This window comes from Benincasa hispida, chromosome 6, assembly GCF_027475165.1.
Source record: "Benincasa hispida cultivar pf3 chromosome 6, pf3_genome.v1.1, whole genome shotgun sequence".
In the NCBI taxonomy this organism is placed as follows: Eukaryota; Viridiplantae; Streptophyta; class Magnoliopsida; order Cucurbitales; family Cucurbitaceae; genus Benincasa; species Benincasa hispida.
Window position 1 is genome coordinate 41,382,356 of NC_143483.1, and position 25,340 is coordinate 41,407,695.

A 25,340-nucleotide genomic window follows, 5' to 3' on the forward strand; every position below is an offset into this window, starting at 1 on the left:
TATAGAATGTCTAGGTAGAGTGTATTTATGGTATTCGTGTTGTTTTTGGAGCCGTGTATCTCTGCATTTTCATTTGTACTTAATTTTGTTGTTGTAGGGTAGTTTTATCATTCACTAATTAGTATTTTTTTTATTATATAAATTTGTTTTGCTATTTTTATAATTTTGATTTTTTTTTTGTCATTTTTCCAAATGAAACTTTAAAATTTGTTATTTATTTTAGTAACAATTTCATTTTTTGAAACTTAATGAGTGTTTAATGAAAAATTGAGGTTAAAAATATAAAATATTGAAACCAACTCAAATTTTAAAAGTAAAGTTGAAACTTAGAAACTAAATTAAAACAAAACTTAAAACGGTAACCAACAAACAAAAACTAGACGTAAAACTTAACCCAAAAGATATTATTCCCAGAATAACAAGTTAAAAAATTCATGTTATTTTGGGCCTAACTGAGCCCAATATGCCCAAAGCCCAAAAGAATCTATAAAGAGGTTTCTGGAAGGAAAATGTCCCTCAGTTCTTCATCTTCTTCCAATTCTATAAACAAACATAACTCTCTTCTTCTTCTCTCCCTAAAACCCAAAGTCTCAAAACCAAATCATTTCAAATTCTCTTCAGAAATTGTGTTGATTCGTGGAGGAAAATGGTTCGGATTGAAATGGAGGAACCCCAGGACGAAGTTCCCATTCCTCCGAAGGCCTCTGCATCGGCCAAAAAGACGACGGATTCAAGCAGCGGTCCGTCAACATCTAATGCGAGCAAAGACCCTTCCGATGGCTACGAGACTGCCAGCGATGGAGAGCTTGGTGATAGTAGCGACGAGCATCAAGAGCATCTCGATCAACATTCAGAACAGGAGGAACGAATTGCCACGCTCAGTGAAGATGAGATTAAAGAGGTTGAGCTTTGTTTATTGCTGTTCTTTGCGATGCGATTGTTTTCTCTTGCTTTCTGCGATTATTATTATCGGCTTTGACATTAGTGATTCAATTCTTATTGTTTTGGTATCAATTTTAACTTTAAAGTAGTTCATGTATTGTTTTTCTCCTTAATTGATTTCAAGGTTATTCGATGCTAGGATCATTTACTTTTCCGCAACGTTGGTTATACATTGAAATGTTTGAATGAGAATTGATGAATGGATGAAATGAATAGTCTTCATATATCTTTGATCATGATATCAGGGGCAGCTGATTTTGTGTTTTCGTGTGCGATAAGGGAACCCCTTTTGAAAGAATTTCTGATTGTAGCGAATTTTAAGTTGGGGATAATTTTATGGAGCTAAGGGAACTGTTGACGGTGTGTAATTTGTTTAGGATCTTTATTTTCCTAGTTGGTTGTGATAATAGAAGTTGCTAGATGACCTACTAGTACAATCCTCTATTCTTGTACCTTAAACAAGATCTTGCATATAAATGATGTCAACTACTTGCGATTCTTTTGATAATTATCCATACTTTAACACCGCTTCACTTGTGAACTTGAAAATTTATAAAAGGCCCTGTAAAAGTATCCAGAAATAAGTTAGCTGGTAAATGGTCATCTAAGCTGTTGAAGTTATGTAATTTTCATGATATGTTCGTTTTTATGTGGGCATACATTTTTCTTGTGTCTTATGGATCTGAATTCGTCTTTAACATATCTGGCAGAAAGCCTTGGCTGAAGCAAATAATGCAAAGTTGGCGGGCAACAAACTGTTTGGAGAAGGAAAATATGAGGAGGCAATATTAGAATACGATCGTGCTTTAAACATTGCTCCGGACATGCCCTCTGCAGTGGAGTTACGGTCCATATGCCATGCAAACCGTGGCGTGTGTTTTCTAAAACTAGTATGTCTTTACTATATCCTAAACTGGAGGAGGCTTGTGTGTTTTCTTGTTCTGATATTTTTCTCCATCTTCTCGATGCATTTTATAGCCATATTTTTAATGACTTTGGAGGGTTATATGTCAATTGGTAGTAATCTATGTGATCTTAAGGTAGCATGCGTTATTTCTTCTCAGATGCTTTTGTTAGTCCCATCTCCCATTTCTGTACATCTTGAGGCTGTTATTATGAGTGGCTTAACTATTCACTAACCTAGAAAGATCTACCAATGAATTAAAATCCTGTTCATAAATATAGAAATATGCAGAATTTTGCGAAGACCTTGGTTAATGTGAGGGATATGGGGTTGCTATCATAAATGACAAAACATAACCATTACCTTCTCCTCTCCTTCTTCTAAATTGGAAACAGAAGCTTATAATACAAGTTTTCTGATAGTCCATATCGAAATCACCTCTCCATGTCAAGGATTTATCTCTGTTATCAGGTGGTCGTCTTTTCAGACACGAGGCCTAAGCTCTCTGATTTGTCACATGAAAATTATGATCCTTCAAAAAGTCAAGGCCTTTAGGATTAATTTGATCTGTTCACATGCCTGAAATTTATCCTTTACATATCAGTCACTAAACATTATGCGTGTCAACTTCTTGGTGTTTGCATCTGAATTTCGCTGCTTGTGCATGAATGTGTAGGATTTTCTTTGCAATATAATTAAACTTATTGTCATGGCTGATGGATTGAGCTTACTGAACTACAAATGACAACATACTGTTGCTGGTGTCTTTTAAACTTTTATATCAATCCTCGCATCGATGTTGTCAATGGAATAGTCAAATTGGGAAAATAATAGATGTGCATCTGACCCATGATTAGATTCCATATGGGGAAACCTAGCATTCTCTGGTTTCATTTTAAGTTACCTCAAAAAAGAGAGAAAGGGTTGTCTTCTAAACTTAATTTGTCTGCTAAACATTATTTTGGTCTTATTGCTTCCCTTATTCAATCAAGAATAAGAGACAACTTTTTAATGAAAAGACTTTTCGATTGAGCTGGATTGAAACTAGGACTTTCTTGTGGGGGTTTTAATTCCACATATCTTTTTAATTCAGCACTGTAATTTATGATTGCATCACGTACTAATTTTCTTGAACGTAATTTTTTAAAGGAAAAATATGATGACACGATCAAAGCATGCTCAAAGGCAATTGAACTGAATCCTGCATATGTCAAAGCTTTGTCTAGAAGAGGAGAGGCTCACGAGAAGCTTGAACACTTTGAGGAGGCCATTAACGGTAAACTTTGCTTTGCTTATAAGTTATATTACTCTTAATATGGTCAATCTTGATGGCAGTTGTATCTTTAGAACTTTCGAGTATGTTCTGAAACTGTTGTTCTAACCTTTAATAATTTTTTTTAACAACACATCGGGTCAAGTATATTTTATTTACTTGCAGATATGAAAAAGATATTGGAATTGGATTCATCAAATGACCAAGCTAGGAAGACCATCCGTCGCCTTGAACCACTAGCCGAACAAAAACGAGAAAAGATGAAAGAAGAGATGATTGGTAGGCCTTTTACTGTTTTAAAACTATATTTCAGTATTATATTTCATTCATTTTTGTTTTAAAACTTGCTTTCCCTACCATTGGAAATTTAGTCACGTGCATATGAAGTAATGCCTTTATTTCTTGATGGATGTGGCAATGCACAAAGAACAGGTCCAGAGCCTAACAAGTTTTTGTTAGGAGGGGCAAAGTCTTACGTTCTAACTTTTTACCTACATAATCTTCACCATCCAAAAAATTTTCAAGAAAAAACTTCAAACTCCTAATTCTTTTATGCATATATTTTTGGTCAATTACGACCGTGCTTCCCTTTCCTCACTCTGCCTGTGAGTGGCATGCAAATCTACACATATATTTTGTGCATTGAGCAACATTTGAATCTATATGAGCGAACACACATCGGACATCATCAATTACTTCGTCTTCTAATTCGATAATTTGTTCCCCATTCATGAATTTGCAATGCTATATTTCTATTTGATCAGGAAAGTTGAAAGACATGGGCAATTCTTTGTTGGGTCGTTTTGGTATGAGCGTGGACAACTTCAAGGCTGTCAAAGACCCAAATACTGGTTCCTATTCAATATCATTCCAACGATAGTTTGGCTTTACTCCATTTGTATTTACGACGACGGTAAGAGAATAGTATACGGAAAAAACGATCCCTGTATGTATTGAGCATTGTTTATTCCTGGATTTAATGATCATAACTGTTGGTAGTGTTTAAATTTTGGGCTATGGTTGGTTTTTCATATTGCAAATTGCTATGTTTTCCCCTGGATGGTACTTTATTTATTGTTGTTACTTGTTACCTTATGATTGTGGACTCTACATGCCAGGCTTTTTCTACTATATATACTGAGATTTGCTGTTCTACTTTGAAAGCAAGAGCTTCTTCTTGAAAAGAGTTTGGTTTTAACTTTTGAGAGAGCTTTGTTTCTTTTCTTTTCCTTTCTTTTTCTTTACATTTTTATCTAGATGACTTGCTTGTTAGATAAATTGTTGATGGGTTTTGGTGTGAGATGGTTGTTGAACAGATTAATCTAATATAACTTGTCATTGGTTTACGGGTAATTTGTTTCGTGGTAATCTAAAATTTTTATGGGATGATAAGTTTACATTGCTTGGTTCTTAGGAATTTAAGATAATATTCAGCATCTTAAAACCTCCATACGAGGGAGCAATCTGACCTATTTTGGATGTCCGTTTGAATCGTTTCTAGAGTTTAGTGACATTTTTATTTATTTATCGTTTATTTAAAAATGAATGGATGTATATACTAAAATACCATCAATTATATTTGTGATCATCTCTTGAAGAAAAAAAGTTAAAATTGAATTAATATTAAATATTATATAAAAACCTCAAACTAATATGTGAATTAATTTATTTCAAAAACATATAAAGTTAGTATACATTAAGATTGATATACAAATTCAAAATGCATGTGATGTAGATTTGAACTATATTAGAGTAATGAGTAAAATACTTAAATATTAATAAGATTATTATTAATATAATACATAATCTTAAGATAATTTTGTAAAACATACAGGATATTTAAAAATTGTTATTGCAAAACAAAAACAATCATATGAAATGTAGGGTAGCTATGATTTTTGGTATGTATAATTTTAGGCATTTGAAGATCTGTAGACAAAGTTGGTATCCGATTTTACACAAGATTACAACAATTAAAGGGCAAAAACCAATCAAAATGAAAAAAAAAAAAGCTTTTGAACAAGAATGTTAATGTTCACGTTGTATTTCAACACAATTGACAAAAAAAATTACCGTGAAATATTTTGTTATTTTGTTCTTACTTGAGTAATGGAAGACGAAGAATAGCGGGAAAGAGAGAGAATGACTATATTTCAGAGAGAGAGAGAGAGCAAAGTATAAAGTGTGTTAAGAAGATGGACGATTAAGAAGATGGACGAATAAGAGGATAAAAGTTAGGAGTGTACATAGGTTGGGTTGAGTCTAAGGTGTTTTTTTATCAGTAAATTACCCAAGTAAAGTTTGAAGTTTCCAACCCTTAAAATTCGGGTTGGGTTGGGACAAAATTCAAATGCTAAATACCAAATATCTATGATATTTATTGCAAACTTGAGAAAAATATTTAAAATTCATAAATTAATCAATATAAAATAATTAAATTTTAAACAAAGAGAAAATACATACATATACATAATATTATATTAATATATATAAAATTCGGGTTGGATTGGGTGAATAAAAAATATTTTTAGCCAACCCATAACCCAACTCAATAAAAATGGAAAAATTCAATCTGATCCAACTCAAAAACGAAACTAATTCAACCCAACTTTTATATTTTGGGTTGGATAGTCTGAGTTGTTCGGATTGTCGGACTAATAAAAGTGATAGTAAACGTGGAGAGTGTCGAAAGAGGATGTTGAGGGAAATGGTGTTGAATGTCATGTGGTGCTGAAGAAGGGGCGATGACAAGAATGAAAATGAGATAGAAGAGAGAGAAGTGAGAGAAAGAGAGGTTTTTACTCTTTAATTATTAATTTAAGGGAAAATACATTTTTTATCCTTAATTTTTTGGTTTACTTTCTATTTAGTCCATAAATTTCAAAATGTTACATATTTAGTTTTTAAGTTTTGAGTTTGGTTTTAATTTACTCCTTAGGTTTCGAAATGCTATCATTTTGCATTTTTTATCACTTTCAAAATTAAATCTAAAATTTCATTTCTAATTATTTTTTATTAATTAATAGAAATTGACGTCGATGATTGAAAGTAAGTATTTAATGAAAAATTGAGGTTAAAAATGTAAAATCTTGAAATCCATGGATCAAATTGAAACAAAATTCAAATCTCAAGGGTAAAATTGTAACATTTTGAAACTTAATGACTAAATTGAAATAAAACTCAAAACTTAAAGACCAAATGTGAAACATTTTAAAACCTAGGGACCAAATAGAAACTAAAGCCAAAACCTAGGGACCAAAAATGTATTATTCCCTTAATTTAATTATTGGTTACATTCTATTATTTCCATGTTAGCATTAAAATAATAAAAATATTATTCTCTTAACGTAACTGACATCAAACTAATGGATAGACCTTTTAAACCTACTTAAAATTTAGAGTTCAAAGAGATCTATTTTAAAAATTTAATAACCAAATATACCTATTGAAAACATAAAGACCAAAAATATATTTTTTCCTTACAAAAGTTAGGATATTAGATTTGTCACACTATTATAATAAGATTATTTTACAAGTGGAAAAAAAAAAAAACAGAAAGCACTGTAACGTTTTAGTTTATGTAATTTAAAATTTATAACATTTTAGTTATTAAATTTTAATATCTAACAATTTATTAACAAATTACTTTAAATAGCAAAATTGTTTTAAATTGGTTTATTTTGTTAACAATTATTAACAAAATTGTTAGATATTTTAATATCTAGCAATTTATTAATATTTTTAGTCTATCAGTGTATTTTATTGATAGACAGTGACCTTTTATTATATTTGTAAACATTTTGATCCATTTTTCTATATTTGAAAATAATTTCAATTTATTCTCTATACTTTAAAATTTATAATAATTTAGTCTTTATCGGGATAAATTTGATAAAAAATAAGTTTGAAATTGATTACTTAATGATTTGCTCTTTATTAGGGGTACTAAAAGCATTTGATGACCCACGAAGCGGCATGGGTGGGTTATCAACTCACATAAGTTGGGTTGAGTTCACATGAATGAAAACTTTATAGGTCGAGTTGATTTATGAATTCAACAAAAATAACTCGAATTTAATATTAATTTTAAAAAGTATGGTTTTTTCTTATGTATGATACAAATATATATATATATATTATGATTTGATTTAATTTCTTGATTTTTTAAATTATTTATTATCCAACAACTCTTAAAAATAGTTTTTTAAAAATACTTCTGGAATGAAAAATTTTCATAATACAAATTAAATATGAGTTGTCAATCTTAATTCAATATATGAAAATGATTATATATATATATATATATTATATATATATATTATTAACATTTTATTTCTTTTTAAAATAAAATTTAAATAATAGCTCCACTAATCCAAACCAACCCAATCCGGTGTTTCATGATCAAGTTCATTATTTTATAAAAGTTGTTTGGATCAAAGAAACTTACAATACGAACAATTATTTGGATTGAAAAAACTCACAACAGGAACCATTGAGTTATATAAGAAAGACTTCAACCAACTCAACCCACAAACATCATTAGTCTTTATATTTTATAAACAAGGATTCTTCAAGGACCAAATTGTTATTTTCTTGAAAGTTTAAAGATCAAAAATGGTTTTAAGCCTTCTTTTACTAAGGATTTGAAATACGATGTTAATAATAAGAGAAAGAACGCAATTAGAAATCAATTTAGACTCTCAAAATTTGTTTGAGGTGTTATAAGTTAAAATTTTAAATTAATAATTTGTATAAATTAAAACTCAAAATTGAATCAATTTAAACTTTTTTTTTTTTTTTTAGTTATTCATAATTATTTTTACTTTATTTCATTCAAGATTACTCTCACGATATACTACTAAGTTAACAGATCACTGATATTAATTTTTTTAAAAAACCATTATTATCCATCTGATTCTCATTTTTTTCTAATATTACGTTAACCATAAAGTCTTAATTCACCTATGATAAATTAATTTTTCTATAAAATTAATAATAAAATTTTGTGGAAAAATATAGAATAATTGTACAGGACCACCGAAAATGTTAAATGACTCTTTTTTTTTTTTTTTTTTTTTTAGTATCAAATGAAATTCTATCGATGTTATGATTGAGTAAAGTTACGAATATACCCTTGATTTTTTTCATTCTTCTTTCCTCATTCTTTTCCCGTGCGATCATAACTTCTTTGGCAGACTAACTTTGTTGAAACTATTTTTTCTCCTCTCTTTCCTTATTTTTCTTCTTTTTTGACGGACCAACTTCGCCGAAAACTCTTTTCTTTTCTTTTATTTTTCCTCTTTCATTCTTCTTCTTCTCTAGTAATGAGCCCTTCCCAACTTGACCGATAACATTCCAAATTCACGAGCATAAACACAGAAGAAAAGAAAGAGGTGAAGAATGTGTAATGAAGAGAATAGCATGCGGAGAGAAAGGAAGGGATGAGTGAAGGGAAGTGAAGGAGAGGAGGGTGAGAACAACAAGAGTGAGAAAGACCAAGATAGAGAGCGAGAGCGAGAGATATAGAAAGAGAATAGTGATTTGAGTGAGAAAAAGAAGAGTGAGGTGAGATTAAGAGAAAAATGACTTTCCTACATGCGCGCAAGTATATTTTGGTAATTTCACATGAATTTAACGTCGGCAAAAGACCATTCGACATTTTTTAATTTGGATAATTTAATATTCTTAGCCAAAATTTTGGGTTATTTAGATTTGTGGGGTGGTTTTTAAATTTAATTAAGGAAAAGGAGTATTTTGAAGTTATTTAGGGGAAAAATGTTCTTTTTTTGTCCCCAATGTGTCTCTAGAAGAGACGCATTCGCTAATATTTTATTATTTTTTTCGACTGAAGAGACACATTTATTTTTTTAAAAAAAGGATGCGTAACTTCAAGAGACGCATTCCCCTAAAAAAAATAATAAAATAATTTGAAACCCAACTCTTTAATTAATAAAATAATAAAATATTTTTACTTTTATTTTTTTTCATTCTTTTATCAATCTGAAACTAACTCTTTCATTATTTATGTTTTTTTTACAGTTAATAATATTTTATTTGTTTAATTCTAAATCATTGTTACCTAAAATCAACTATCGCACTAATCTCGTTTTTTATTTTGATAGTAATATTATTAGTTTCTTAACAGTATAAACAATAATGTTATTTAGAGATTAAGAAATTTCTATGGTTGATTTGATATACTCAATATTAATTTTTAATTTCAAATTATTGTTTTGTTTAAAGTTGTTAGAAACTTATACAAAAATATAGATATTAACTTTCGATTATTGTATTTCAAGGTTCTTTAGGATATGTTGTAGACTGCAAGTGCATTTTCGTAATTGAATTTCATTAATAAATTTAATCATATGTACAGTGTTCTTTATTCACGACTGGAAGAAGATCCTCTATTATGCCTAGATCGATCATGTTGAGTCACATAGTGTCCACGATCGCCACGCCCTCTTACACTTGATGATTGACTTTCCTCTGCAAAGTGTATACCTTTATTGCATAGTTGATCACATACTGGTCATGGACATTTGGATGGACATGTGAAATTTTTCCTTCTTCTATACTTAATGTACTGAGGGTTGTTGGAAAATTCAAATGTTGAGGGAGAGGAGATCATGGAAGTATGTGTAAAATGATTGAATGGTGTTGTTGGATATTCATTCCGAACATTAGGTCGAATAGGAACATCTTCGTGTCTTGTTGGATTACTTCGTTTTTCCATTGGAACATCACCATCGAAATATCACACTCGATATATAGAGGTGAGTTTACGCAAGGCTCTTTGAGCAGATAATGGCAAATTTGGAAGCTCGGCCTGAAAAAGAATCAAATAACAAGTTAATGACTTAAAAATTTATTTTGGTGTGCAATTTAGAAATAAAATCAAACAATTCTAGTAAACAATAAACTCATACCAACAAGTGATAGGCCCTTGCTTTAGTTATGTACCGCCTGCACATAGTGGAATACCATTCAATATATCCAGGCTCGGCACCTACACCGTTGTTAATAGAAGGTCCATTAACAACCAAACTCTGTCGATTTTCCCATATTGAAATTTGAGGAGCCAAATATGCAATATAGTCTCGCTTATGTCCGCACTTTAGATCGTGTGAATGAAGTCGGGCGTCTATGTTGCAAGGTTGAGGAATTTGTTGCAACATCCCACATTGACGCATCACACGATCTGGGTGATGTCACTCCACAACAAAGAAGCATAGGAGTGGACATCTGGATGTCCATATCTCATTACCATCGAGACAGTATGGCGGCAATAGTTGGATAAGATGATTATATGGCTCCCAAATAATCTGCATGCATATGTGTCAAAATATGAATTAACCAGAAGATTGAAACATTATGAATATATGATATATGAATGAATAAAATATTACTTGGTTAGGCATATGTGTATAGTATGTGCCTATAATGTACTAGAACATGCGTCGGTACTCTAATTACAGAATAGTTGTCATTCCATCTACAACAATCACAAGTTGAATTTTAGTTATTAGTATTTCATAATGAACACAACAATAATGAGGTAAATATGTTTACCTTACTGCAAGTGGTATGTCACCTAAGTTGTTCTCGTATCTATGGAGTTGTCGAGATGTTAGAAGAGAAAATCGATCCCATGCCCAAATTTGTAGAAATAGAAGTAGGCATGCAATGTCTTTTCCATCTATAACTGCACCCTTGCATAGTTGCCCATACAACCATGCAAGACATCCAGTGCCCCAACTGTAAGTCCCGGCAACATCAAAATCTACCAAAAGAGGAAGATACATCAAGCTGCTGTTGGATTTGTCGGGAAATACCAATCCTCCAATCAATGTGAGAATATATGCTCGAGCATATTGTTGCAGGTCCTCTTTATCTACATGGTCTGGTAGATGAGCCAAGTTGTTAAATTGATCAGCTAATCATGACAGGCTTAGACGACCTCCCTTAAGAACGACGTCATTCGTGGTTACGCCTAAAAGAATGGCACAAAGTTGTTTCCAGTCATAATTTAGAGACCTGATCAATGGTCTTCCATTAATCGGGAGTCCAAATCGGATAGCTACATCTTGAAGTGTAATTGTACACTCTCCATGCAACATGAGGAAAGTGTGTGTCTCCTGCCGTCATCGTTCCACTAATATCGTTATCAAATGCTAGTCTAGTTGTATAAATTTTATATAAGAGACTCCGTATAATCCTGCAGCTCATAGTTAGTTCATATACGAGGGTCTTGGTTCTCGTGCCTTCGAATGACAGTCTCTCTTCGCCGACAATGCATTGCATCGATATGCTCGTCTTCCCAAACAGCCTCGGATCTATGGCCGCACTGTAAGTACAAAACCGAGTGTTGTATGGCCCTGTGGTAACATCCCCGTTCATCTGATCCCATAAAAACAATATTAATGCATCACAAAGTCCATCGATTAATGTGTTGAAGTCAACTTGACGATGTATGTTTATATGAAGAGATGGCTGCCTATAATATTCTATCCCGTTTGGCCCATTAACAATATTTCCATGCATATAACATAAAAATTCCACAACGTCGTAGTTTGGCCAATGCAATCATATATTTATTATAATATATGTAAGTATATATTAGGCCAACTATATTAATGTGTTATTACTATTTGTATAAAGGAATGTTTTTTTTTTTAAAAAAATAATATCTACCTTCAAACAAAATAATAATAAAAAGTAGTTATAAAATCATGATAAATATTGTTACTAAAGACATGCATCATCATTTGATCATAAATCAATGATAAATATTCTTTTATATTGACATGAATATTTGTTCTTTAATCATCATAAAATTTACAATATTAAGGTGAATAATCCAAAATAATTTGACTAGATAAACAGTAAACATAACAACAACAACATAATATTAGTAACAATAACATTAACATTAACATTCAAACATTCAATATTCAACAATCAATACATCATTCCAAATAATAGTAAATAACTATATAGATAACCTTTGAATGACTTGATTGTAAAATTTTCTCAAAAATAATAGCTACTGTCAATACAAAATTGGACACATTTTACATTTTTGTATCATTTCATAAATAAAACGTCCAATTAACCGACTATAAAATAAATTCTTCAATTAATCCACTATAAAATTAAGTCTCCAATTAATGCACTATGAAATAAATTATCCAATTAATTAATTATAAAATAAAAAGTTTTAGTTTAAATCCAATACCACTATTAACTTTAAATTATTTCTTTAATTTGTTTTAGTTTTTTTTTATTTTCTCCACAAAATAAAGTAATATCACTATTTTTTTTCCATTAGGAACATATTCTTAATTTTACATTAAAAACTACTAATAAATTTTAAAATTTTGGCAAAATGAAAAAAGATTTAATATAAATTTTACATTTAAAAAAAATTATTTCTTTTTCATTAAGAACATATTTAAATACCTATTTTTAGATCTTGTTAAAATTTTCTTTGAACGTGAATTAAAGACAATTTTTTATTTTTAAAAATTTGAGTTAGATTATTTTTACTAAAAGTGTGAACAAAAACATTATTTTTACTATGTAATATGTTTTTTTTTATTAATGATTTTTTTATATGTTTAAACATAAATAATTTGAGACTATGATGTAATATTTTAAAAATCTAGTTGAACATTCTAAATTATATTTTAAAAATAATTATCATTTGATATGCATAAGAAATATTATTTGGTTTTTATTCAGATGTTCAAGATTTTCTTTTCAAGATTTTCTCAACGATAATAACGAAGCATACGAAGACTCACATTGAATTCTTTTTCAAATTTCAACCATTGTTAACGATTTCATTTGGATAGACTTGGTTAGAAAATTTATGCTTCTTTTAGAATAAAGTGTGAGTGGTTTGATTCCATTTAAAATCACCTCAATAAAATTTTTCATTCTAAAAAAAACCACCAAATTAGCAATAAAATTGCAAGATAATTATTTTTAAATAAGTAGATAAAAACCAAAGAAGACATACTCACAGTTTATTATATTTAACCAAAGAAGACATACTCATTTTAATAACCAAATACCAACCAGAAAAGCAACAATAGAGTACCAACCAAATACCAAATACTGAATACCAACCAGCAGTAAAACGGACTACATTAAAGTTTATTGTATTTATTAGAGTTATTTTTAAAACTTAACTGCAACATATATAACACAATGTTAATCACATATGATTCTCCCTTATGATAACCCATTATAAAAAATATATCAACTTATTAAAAGAAAAATATTGCACCTTATCAAAAAAAACTTTGAATAATGGTTTATAGAATTTTTCTTCAATATAATATCCATGGTAAACAAAATAAACATTAAAAAAATTAGTAAAAATTATCAAAAACTTAATTCTTTGTTAAATAACAAAAGTATATCAACTTACTAAATAAAATACTACACTAAAACAAATTAATAATATGAAGGTGGAATTGAAGGTAGAAGATGATCGGTATTTGAAAATAAATGAAGAAGGTGGAAGAAATGAAGGGAATTTTGTTTTGGGTGAAGATGAAATGAGGGCTTCGGTGTAGGGGAAGATAAATTCGGTGAAGGGGAAGATGAATTTGTCTATTAAAGGGAAGCGGGTTTTTTATGGTGGAAGGAGTCGGAAGAAGACAAAAATGGACAGACGCATTCAGAGTGAGTTGACAACTCCTCTAACGCGCGTCGCACGGTCAGAATGCATTTGTTCATATATATTTAATGCGGAGAAAAAACATAATAAATTTTTAAAAAAATTAATAAAATATTGGCGAATGCGTCTTTTCAAGAGACGCATTCGGATGGGAACAAAAAAGAACCATTTTCCCCTAAATAACTTCAAAATACCCATTTTCCATAATTAAATTTCAAAACCATCCCACAAATCTAAATAACCCAAAATTTTGGATCATTTAACATTTTTGACCCAATTTTTAGGTCATATCATTTTAATCTCAATAGATTTTTTTTTTAAATAATATTTTTTAATATATAATGACAAAAATAAGGTAAGATAGGAACTTTTTTTAAGAATAGGTGTTTGGGAAAACTATTGATAAAATTGGAGTAGTGAAATCGTGTACAGGGTATACGATTGCCATATGGTAAACTCGTGTACCCAATACACAAGTACCATTTAATCCAGTCAGCACCACGTCGGTTGACTGATTGACCGGTCAAATGCAAACTTGTGGATCCAGTCCACGATTTGCTTTTTTTTTTTTTTTTTTAAATGCGTTGACTAATTTTTTTTTAATTGTAGATGTATAACAAAAGACTTTAAGAATGAGTCCACAAATTCCTTCATTATTAAACTTAATTATATATTTAATCTACAATGAAAACATCTTGCACTCATATGAAAAAAAAATGTCATGATATTAAAGAATATTTACAATTTGAAAATGAAAGTTTACATGAAATTTAAAAACGACCCCTGGCCCTTACCCCTCGTGGGGTTGCCTTCGTGTCCCTCTAAATTAGGTTCACCCCTTGTCGCTGTCGTCTATGGCGAATACGTCTTTGATCGGTGTTAGCAACATTGAATCGTTTGTTTGTTGAATAATACCTTCTACGTTGACCAATGTTTGCTGACACATTGAACCCAAGTTTGGTAAGTTGTTCTGTACTGAATATTGTTGAACATCGTCGATAAAATTATTTTGTACAATAAAAAAATAAATATTAAACAATATTCATATTATATATATGGAAAATATCTGATTTTAAATCTCTTACCATAATAGTAAGTGCCGTCAGGTGTGATAAATCGCCTCGTGATTGAATTGTACAAGGAAAAGTAGTCGCCTGATACAGCTGACCCATTTGTTAATTCTCCTTGTGCACAATGATCATGTCATTCATGCCAGTAGAATAAATATTCCGCAGAGATTCGACGTCAGTCTTGGTTGTGTTTACCTCTCAAATCGATATGGTGCTGAGAGTGTATAGAACAACGAAGGTATTGTTTGTCGCAGACCGAACTGTCTCAACACACGATCTGAATGATGACACTCTACTATATGGAAGCATATAAGAAGGCTAACGATTAACCAGATGTCTTCACCATCACGACAATAATCAGGTAAGAATGACCAAATCTATTGTGTGTATGACGTCCAAATAATATGACAAAAAAATAATAATAAGTATACATCTAAAATGTTTTAAATATTCATTTATATATACATTTGCTACCTGATTGTGCATCAGTATGTTAAATATTTTTGTGTACACGAGTAACATATTTGCTGATCGTTCAGAGGCAGCTAATACACCACACCATCTAAAATTATAAAAAATACAATTAATTTATATTCTTACATAAAATGGTAATGAAATAAATATATAAATGAAATAATATCTGGCACTAAGTGAACGATGATCTGGGGTCTGTAGTTGGATTTGTGGTGCTATAATTGGAAATCTGGCATAAGCCCATACTTGTAGTAGTATCAGTGGCCCCGCTATTTCCAACGCTTGTGCCTTTGAAGCCCGACAAAGTTCTCTATACAACTATGCAAGACATGCACCACCCCACGAGTACGTACTAACGTGCTCAAAATCAGACAATAGTGGGAGGAACATGAGACGTACTAGAGTATTTGACTTGTCAGCAAATAAAAATCCTCCAATAAGCTGCATGATGTATGCTCGTGCATACCTGATGTCATCGGCATCGGGAGGTAATTCTGGAAACTGGGACGCCAACAAGAGGATACTCAATCTTGATCCTTTCAGATCCTCTGGTAGAACGCCTAAGAGCTCTTCACAAACGTTCTTCCAGTCATACTGTAGTGAACCTGTCAATGGTTGCCCGTCCACTTGTAACCCAAATTATATGGCAACATCCTGCAGCGTAATCGTACATTCTCCACAAGACAGGTGAAATGTGTGGGTTTCTGGTCTCTAACGCTCAACTAGAGCAGTAATAAGGTGCCAATCAAGCTTGATAAAACCAATTTTTGCAACCCAAGAAAACCTGCCTGCTGAACATAGGGAATAATGCGGTGATCAAATGGAATAGTATGTTGTGCAGTCGCCTCCCTTCTCCGACAACTCAACACTACAGTGGAAGAACTATCCAATACTGATTGTGAACGATGCGTATTTTGTTGGTATAATTGTATAGGATTAGAAGGACCATGCTCCATTACTTTAAGAAGTTCAAATTACATTATATAATAAAATCCATGACATAAAAGATACAATTACATAAATTCATTACATAAAAAAATACAAGTACATAAAATATACAATTACATAAAATGAAACAATTACATAAAAAGTATAAGTATATAAGAGATACAATTACATGAAAAATATAAATATGTAAAAAATACAAGTACATAAAATATACAATTATATGAAAAATACAAGTACATAAAAAATACAAGTACATAAAATATACAATTACATAAAAAATATAAGTAAAAAAAATACATCTAATGACTCGAAGATAAAACACCTAATGTACGTTGTGGACACGTGCGTCTGTTATGTCCTTCTCTCTTACCAATTGTACATTGCACTTTTTGGCTTGCCTCTCTTAAATCCATTTCATTATGAATGCGCGTACTTTTTGGCTGACCTTGTTCTCGTAGTAAGTCCGCATTTGGACGAACTTCTATAAATGATAATTCTGACCAATAATCTAGATGTTGAATTGGATGGAAGCGGCCTTCATAACAACGCTTGAAATTGGACAATTTGTAGCATTCATCAATAAGTGGTATGTATGTCATACACATGTAATTACAAAATGCAATTACATGAAAGCATGGAATCTTGAATGACTACCACTTATTGTAAGAACATGTTCCTTCTTTCAAGCTCAAAACTTAGGTGTGTTGTCCTTTATAGGGAGAAATCGTACTTGTGCTAGTTTGTACTTCAAAAGTTTGACTTTCCTTGTCAATAGATGTCATGTATGTGCAGATGCTCGTTTCTCCACCTCTTAAGTTTTTTTAGGGCATATTCTGTATACATGTCCCCATGATCGAGTGCTTCACTGATTTCTTGTCTTCGGCGTTCAAAATACAGTATTGTACGATAGAATGTTAGTCTAACCAAAGAAGTAATTGATAACATTCTAGCACCTTTGAAAACACCATTCATGCATTCAGCTACATTGCTTGTCATCCACCCATAGCGGTACCCCCGTCATGTGACTGAGTCCATTTTTCCAAGTGAATGTCTGAAAAATATTCAAGACATTCAGGGTACAATTGTTTCAATTCTTTCATGCACCGAATGAACTTGCACCTTTGGTGTTAATTTCCTGCCTTAAACACCAAAATTTTTAGTTGCTTTGATTTGTATTTCGTATTGATATTACTGGCAATATGGTGAAGACAATATCGATGGTACGCTCTAGGTTCACTCCAACCAATTTCTTCATTATTAATTGCAGCAAGAATACCCTTATATTTATCAGAAATCAAGCAAATACCCTCTCTTTGGGTAACATATTCACGCAATGCCCACAAAAACCATGACCAATTGGACGAATGTTTGCATCAATAGATAAGGCGGTCAATAATTTTCCCTTATACTTTCCGTAGAGATGAGTTCCATCGATCTGGATTAATGGCCTACAATGGTTGAACCCTTCTCTTACGGACTAAAGGACCAAAAAACTTGTCCAAAAATAGTCGTACCTGACACATCAGAGGGAAGGAAAAACCAATTTGTTTGTGTTCCTAGATTGTAATAAACAAGAGCACTCAACCAATACGTAAGCTCTGAATATGATTTCTCCCAATCACCAAACACAACAATAACGCTTTTCTCTTGGCTTGCCACACCCGTCTATAATTAACATTATAGCCATATTGTTTTTTAATTGCTTTTAGGAGTAGGGTCATAGGTACTTCTCTAACGAAATTTTGAATTTCAATACTCATAAAATTTGAATGTGAATGATCCTGTGTCAATTCTGAAAACAAACATGAGTGTTCCCTTGAAGTTTGGTGATTTTGAACATCCCATGAGTTTTACGCCGACATGCCCGTAACCTCGAAGCACAACCATCAGTCCATGATTTACATGTGACATACCAAGATCTTGATTTGATTCCACTACAACAATTTCGTAGTGTTCTGTCACACAATATTTTTTCACAGCAAGCTGTAAATCTTCTTTGATATTAAACAACATTCCTTTTTGTATTAAACTACAATTATCTACACCTATATTCTTTTCTTCCAAAGTAGACCTAATTCATACGTTGAATTTGTAATTTCCCAATCTATTTGGATGAACATATCCAATACCAACTGAAGATCATGTTCCTCACTATTGTCGTTTCCAAATAATTCATCAACTTCAACGTCAATGTCACTAAGAAAAAAAATGTTAATATGTCAACTCAACAAAATCCAATTTTTAAGTTCAACATATAAGATCTAAATATTATACATTTAAATCAGCCCAAATCTAAGATTCATAAACTAAGATCCATAAACTATACCTTTGAATCAACCCAAATAAAAACAAAATAATATATTCATGAATCATACATTTAATTCAGCCCAAATGCAAACAAAATAATATATATATGAACCAATCTTCATTTTTATAAATATATATATATATATATTTATACATTCAACCCAACAAATACATAATCATCCAACCCAACAAAATCTAATTTCTAAGTTCATAAACTACATTAGACAAAATCAGTCCAACAAATAGATAAATATATACATATATTTCTAGATTCAACACAACAAATAAATCATGAATCCATAAACTACACATTAAGTTCAGTCCAAATGCAAACAAAATGATATATATAGGAAGATTATATATTAAAAAACAACATAGGGAAAGAATTTTACCATAGAAGCGTTCAGATGATTTTGGACGGACGAACAAATGGAGGCAAAATGATACGTTTGGATGCACAAAATAGAAGCAAAATGAGCAAGATTTCGGATGATTTTGGACGGAGAAGACGAAACAAAAAAAGGCAGAAGCGGGAAGAAGAAGGGGCGTGACGCGGTTTAATGGAGGAGGAAGTCGTGTACGGTGTACTGGGTATACGACTTAAGGTAATCGTGTACCGTACACCGATTACCTTAGTCAACGCTACATGACTGCCACGATAGATTGCGCGTGCCAGATCGACAGGAACTCGTGTACCCGATACACGATTTAGTGCTAATCGTATACCGGGTACACGATTTAAAAATCTATTTTTGACAATACTTTCACATACACGATTTAAAAACCTATTTTTGACAATACTTCCACTCCTACCTATTTTTGTCATTGTATATTAAAAAAAAAATCATCTCAATATTTTCAAATATTCGTCCTTTCCATAAATTTAATGAATATTAGGATTCCGCCATCCCCAATTTACACGTGAAATCAAAATCAGATGCGCCATTGTTCTTCTTCCTCCTCTTCGGTTCATTCAGATACCCAGCCATAAACTCACCAACATTTTGCTGCAATTTCCCCTCACAGTTTCGGAATCGAGCTCACATAGATGGCAAACCAAGGTGCAAAGAAGCGCAAGGAAGAGAACGCTCGTCATGTGGCGAATCTCCGTCGCCTTATCATAGCCTGCAACGTATGAACTTCTATTTCATCATTTCTCTCAATTTTTCTTCACTTTTACATCCGTACTTAATGATTTATTATTCTTGTTCATAATTGAGTCTACTTGTTGAAAGATCTATGGAGTTCTAAGTCAAAATCTATCGGTTTTTCCTTTGTATTATGCGTTTTACTTCTGGTGATTTGACTTGGAATTCGGAGGTGGAAGTAATTTTGCAGGGTGATATAATTTTTCATAAGGAAGCAACAATTGATTGTGTCCTAATGTTGATAATCGAATATTCTTGTTATAAGATTTTCTGGAGCTCCTCGAAGTAATCAAAATTACGTTTCGTTTTCTTTAATTGACTTGGAAGTAATTATAGGGTTGGATGAGGTGTTTGTTTCATAAACAAACAATTTACTATTGCGTTCTCTGTCCATCTACTGAAAATTTTAATTTATCAAATTCACTTCTAATGTTATGGAACGAAGAGTGAAGAAAGTCTTTATTTGTTTATTTATTTTTCTTGGGTAAAAATCCCCAAATGCATGTTCTCCAAATCAGACTATTGTAAATTAAAGTTGCGCAGGTATCAACAAATGTGCACTAGAAACGTAGGAATGTAAGGTTGAGGAAGATCTTTAGTGATTTCTTCAGAGCAATATGAGATGACTTGAAAATTGAAAGATGGAGAGTTAATTTAGATTGTTTATATGTTTCATGCAGTAAGTTCAGATTTTTTTTTCTTGGTCTGTAAATTCTTGTTTAGGTTTTCTAACTTTTTTCTTTAAGATTTGTCAAAGTTATAACTTATAAGCATCCTTCTGAGCATATCCTGAAACTTCGTCATGTTTGCTCTAACCATAATTCATTAAGCCTAAGAGTGCAGCGTGGCTTATGTTGTTTACTCTGTGTAACTTGAGTTGTTTATGCAGGTTATCTATATCTTGGTTCGGATGCTGATCTTTCATTCAAGTTTCACCTGGAAACACTGGATTGGTCTGATTGTCACATCCGCAGCTTATTTTATTCCTTACAACCAACTTGAAAAAATGGCAAACCCAACCTATGGCGATGATGGTGAACTTCTAGATGGTGGATTTGATATGAGTACTGGTGGAATTTGTGGGTATGTCTTCTGTCTTCTTAATGTATATCATCACATGTCAGTTTCATGCATGTTTTTTGTCACCATTATGTAAAGTATAATCGTTGAGTACAGACCTGGCATATTTAATTGTTCTGTGACCCAATTTTAAGGTGAGCCGTTTCTCTGAAACTTGCTAAGCATTGGTATGATATTGTTCACCAAAGATCAAATTTCTGGAGGAAACTGAAGCTGTTTTTCCTGGTTGTCATTCCAAAATTCAGTATTAAATGCTTGAAATGGAAGTAACTAGTGATTTGCTGGGCTTAACTCTCATTTCTTCCCACTCTTCTTAAGCCCAGCACCTCCAAAGGGGTACCCCTTCTGTTGGGCCTTTGCTCTAAGATCCCTGGGCGCCTTTTCTTCTTCCTTCATCTTTTGAATATTGGCCATACCAACCTCGTCAGAATCTTTCTTCTCATCATTGGGTAGCTTCAGAGGCCTTGCTTTCCCCCTTTGCTTGTATGACAGCTGAGATAACGGTTTGGCCCAAGTAAAAAAAAAAAAAAGAGAGAGAGAGCGAGAGAGAGAGAGATCGCTCGTGCACGGCAATTGATGGCTCAATTCACTGATATACAACTGCAGCATATTATTCTATTTCAGTTCCCTCTGTGGATATCATTTCCTTTCCTCCTGAATTTCAGGACTAAATTGGCTTTCATTTATAGCATTGGGAATTGATATTTAGTATACTTGTCTATTGGCGTATTAACTCTCCATGAGGGAAATATACACAACAATCATGGTTGTTTGGCCATTTGCTTTTACTGGATCTTTGAATTTTCTTTCTTGAAGATATTTCAAATTGGATATTGACATATAAGCAAGCTCGCAGCTTAAAAAGGTATTGGCCTATTGGTTTTAAGCTTTTTGGGAAATGGTCCTGCTCCACTGATTGCTTTTATCAATGGACGTGTTTGATAGATCATCAAAGTGACGAATAAATCCATGCTAATGTTTATGTCTTTACAAAATATTGAGAGGTTTTGTGTGGGGTTTTTCCATTCAGCTGTAAAGGTGGTGTTCGGTAGAGATTGAGTTTTAAATCATTTGAACCTGGAAAATATTGTTATAGCAACATGGAGCTGTGGTTTTTTATAATATGGATGAAGTATTTGACTTTGTCGCTACACCAGTTGTGAACCAATATGTTCATATGACTACAAGTTCTTTGAAGCCCCCCTGAGCTGTATTGGCTTAAGGCTTCCATCCATAAGCGATTTCTTGGCATTTCAATAATTAATTGAAATTTTTTGATGGTTTATCTTGTTTTTTGCAGCTATTTGCATGATGTGATCTACATTACAAGCTTTGTGCAAATAATGTCAATCCTGTCTGGGAAGTTTTGGTACACCTACCTTGTGGTAAGGTTCAAACACTTTTGATATTGAACTTAGACATGTTTAGTGCTAATATTATAGCCTAGGGCAAACCTCGATAGTTGGGTGTGAAATAATATCAATGACTCAATAATTTATCTTTCTGAAATGACTTTAATTGTACATCTATTAATTTATGTTTCTCTCTAAACATGAATTTTTGTGCATCTGAAAGAAAATTCAAAATATATTACCTGGAGGCATATCTCACTAGTATGTAATGTTCATTTTTCTGTTCTGCAGATTCCAGCATTTGGGATATATAAATCTTCTGGTTTAATTCGAGGTTTGTTATCGCAAGGTTCAGAGGTAATCTATCCCCACTCCAAACAAGATTTCTGTATTAAAAAATGAGGCCTGTTCTTCTCTTTTCATTTATGTGTATACCTATGTGTCATTTAGGATGAACCCGAGGACGAGAAGACTCGGAAGAAGAGGGAAAAGATGGAGAAGAAAGCTTCAAGAGTGAAATTTGTGAAGACCAAGAATAGATAATCTTCTCTTCAAAATGAAAACCAATCAACTTCAAAGATATCAGATGCAAATCTGAGCAGATGGATTGCATCACAGTCAAGTTCTAGGTACAAGTTGAGGTTAGTTTAAGTGAAATGTTTATGTATTAATCTGACTAATTATAACAGGTTTAAGGGGCTGAAAGTGAAACATATCATTGTAAACTCCATTCTGTCAACTGAGCATTTTGGAAGTCCCACTTTCCTCTTTCAAAATGACACCACAACCCACAGGTACACAACTTTTGAAGCTTTGGTTTCATTTAGAAGAGACAAATCTAGGAGAGGGATGTCAAAGCAATAGTTAAATCTCTTCTAATTTGTTTCTACACATTTTTGCTTCCCATTTCTAAGTTTTGGTCCCATGGTATCTGGACAAGCTAGAGCTCAGCCACCTTCCCCATTACATTTGCTTCTTTTGTTTAATCAAGGTCCGTTTGGTAACCATTTTATTTTTTGCTTTTGGTTTTTGAAAATTAAGCTCATTTCTTCTCATTTTCTTTCAATGATTTGTATCTTTTTTAAGTACAATAGTTGAATTCTTAGTCAAATTAAAAAAATAAAAAAATAAATTTTTAGAAGTTACTTTTCAAAATTTGGCTTGGTTTTTTTAAATCATTGGTGAAAAGTAGATAATAAAGGAAGAAATTTGGAGGTGTAAGTGGTGTTTGACTTAGTTTTCAAAAACCAAAAAATCAAAATGAAATGGTTACCAAACGAGATCTGGACATTGTGAAAATTGGTTCTCCGAAAATATTTTTTTGCATTTTCAAACTGATATATGAAATTATACTCTTAAACTTTGGAGTCGTGTTATAAAATTTCAAAGTAATAATTATATCAATTTAAACTTTTATAAGTGAATCAAATTAAATTATTTGTTAGAATGTGGAGCAGTTTTTACTTGGTTTAAATTTTAATTAAAATTAGTTTTAAATCATTTAAATAAAATCATTATTCTATAAAAATTTCACCAAAGTAGCAAGAAATGCAACTTTTACAAAATTAGTAGAAGAAAATAATGAAAGATGAGTTGATGAAAAAACATAACTACCGGTTTGATTTTTGCATCTCTCTGTAATTTGTATTAGTTAATTTTTATCATTAAAGAAGTTAGTTCAAGGTTATTTATTAGTGGGTTTAAAGCGGTTTTTTTAAATAAAAAGTTGAGTTTAAATTAATTTATTTACGAAAGCCTAAGTTTAAACCGATATACTTATTCCTTTGCAGAAAGAAAATAAATTGTTTCTTTTCCTTAATATAAAATACTTTTTCTAGTTGATTTTTTTAATTAATTAATTAATTATTTATTTTTATATAAATCTACAGTGTAGGACTCAGCGAATTGGGTGGAATAAAACGCAAAACCAACCATTTCAAGTGGATTAAAACTCAAAACTACTAATTTCATCGATTGATTTTTAACTTTCTAGTTCGTGTCAATTAGTACATTAAATTTTATTTTATTTTTTTAAAAAAAAACTTAGTTCCTTAAATTAATAATTATTAACTCAAACACTATACTCTTCGATTAAAGTTTTTCTAAATTCTATCAGAGGACTGTTAAATTGAAAATCCACGTGTGAAGGCTGTCATTTTATAAATAGAACTGTTAAATTGAAAATGCACGTGTGAAGGTAGTCATTTTATATTTTATATTAAGAAAAGAGAAAATTATCGTTAAACATACATGATAATGAAGATTCTCTATGTTGCAAAAAGTAATGACAACATCTTTGTGATGGTAATATCTAAACTCCAATTGTCAATTTATACGATATGCTCATTAACATTTAAAAATATGAAATGCTAATACGAGTAGATGGAACATCACACATTGTATCGCATGCTCATTAACATGAGCAAAAATCTCTTTAGCATGTCATTGGTTAGAATAGTTTCACCTTCATCGTATACATTTTAAACATCTTACTTTCTATAAGATCTGTCGAAGGTAGATTGCATCTTTTTTAGTATAACAATTAAAGAGATGAATGATTGAATAAATGTTAATTGCACTAAAACCAAAAGATATATTTAACATATTCTTGCTATCTTAATATCCCTCTTGCCTTGTGAATACTTAAAAAAAAGAACATGTTCTTGCTAGCAAAATGATTCTCTCCAATTTATTCTCGCCAAAAAACTTTGCTCGACTGTATTACATCAATTTTTCAAATTGCTTTATACACTTTTTTGAGTTGTTCTATATTAGGTAACGTTTACCAATTAGAAATGAAAATTAGCCTAACTGTAATGAAACTTATTGATGAATAAATCATATTGGATTTAAATTGTAAACGTAATTTTATAGCTATTGATCGTGTTTATTTAGAATTTCGAATCTATTACATTTATTATTATCGCTACCATTGATTCTAACAATAACCATAACGGTGACAATAATGATAAAGGTAAGAGTAAATATGACATTCATTATTCTCATACTATTACAATAACATTTGGTAGTGAGTCTCACGTAATTTTCAAATTTTAATTAGATCGAATATCCCCATTCTTCAATCTGCACGATTTGATTACAAATTTAAAGGTGAGTCCAACAATTCATTGCGATTACAACAAGACACAAAG

At 31.4% G+C, this 25,340-nt stretch overlaps 3 protein-coding genes across 3 annotated transcripts; 2 read left to right on the forward strand and 1 right to left on the reverse strand.

Moving 5' to 3' along the window:
- Positions 1-514: 514 nt before the first annotated feature.
- TPR1 (Tetratricopeptide repeat (TPR)-like superfamily protein) lies at positions 515-4,126 on the forward strand. Its single transcript, XM_039033574.2, has 5 exons — positions 515-901; positions 1,653-1,832; positions 2,996-3,122; positions 3,285-3,398; positions 3,884-4,126. The coding sequence occupies exons 1-5, from the start codon at positions 647-649 to the stop codon at positions 3,997-3,999; spliced, it is 792 nt and encodes a 263-aa protein (XP_038889502.1). The 5' UTR covers positions 515-646; the 3' UTR covers positions 4,000-4,126.
- A 15,328-nt stretch (positions 4,127-19,454) lies between these two features.
- LOC120079407 (transmembrane protein (DUF788)) lies at positions 19,455-23,127 on the forward strand. The gene is made up of 5 exons (XM_039033572.2): positions 19,455-19,740; positions 20,646-20,839; positions 22,137-22,221; positions 22,480-22,545; positions 22,639-23,127. Exons 1-5 carry the CDS (start codon positions 19,657-19,659, stop codon positions 22,729-22,731), a joined length of 522 nt encoding a protein of 173 aa, XP_038889500.1. The 5' UTR covers positions 19,455-19,656; the 3' UTR covers positions 22,732-23,127.
- Positions 21,131-22,088, reverse strand: LOC120079598 (Translation machinery associated TMA7). The gene is made up of 2 exons (XM_090314735.1): positions 22,002-22,088; positions 21,131-21,328 (listed from the first exon to the last, which is right to left on the reverse strand). Exons 1-2 carry the CDS (start codon positions 22,086-22,088, stop codon positions 21,131-21,133), a joined length of 285 nt encoding a protein of 94 aa, XP_090170861.1.
- Positions 23,128-25,340: the final 2,213 nt, after the last annotated feature.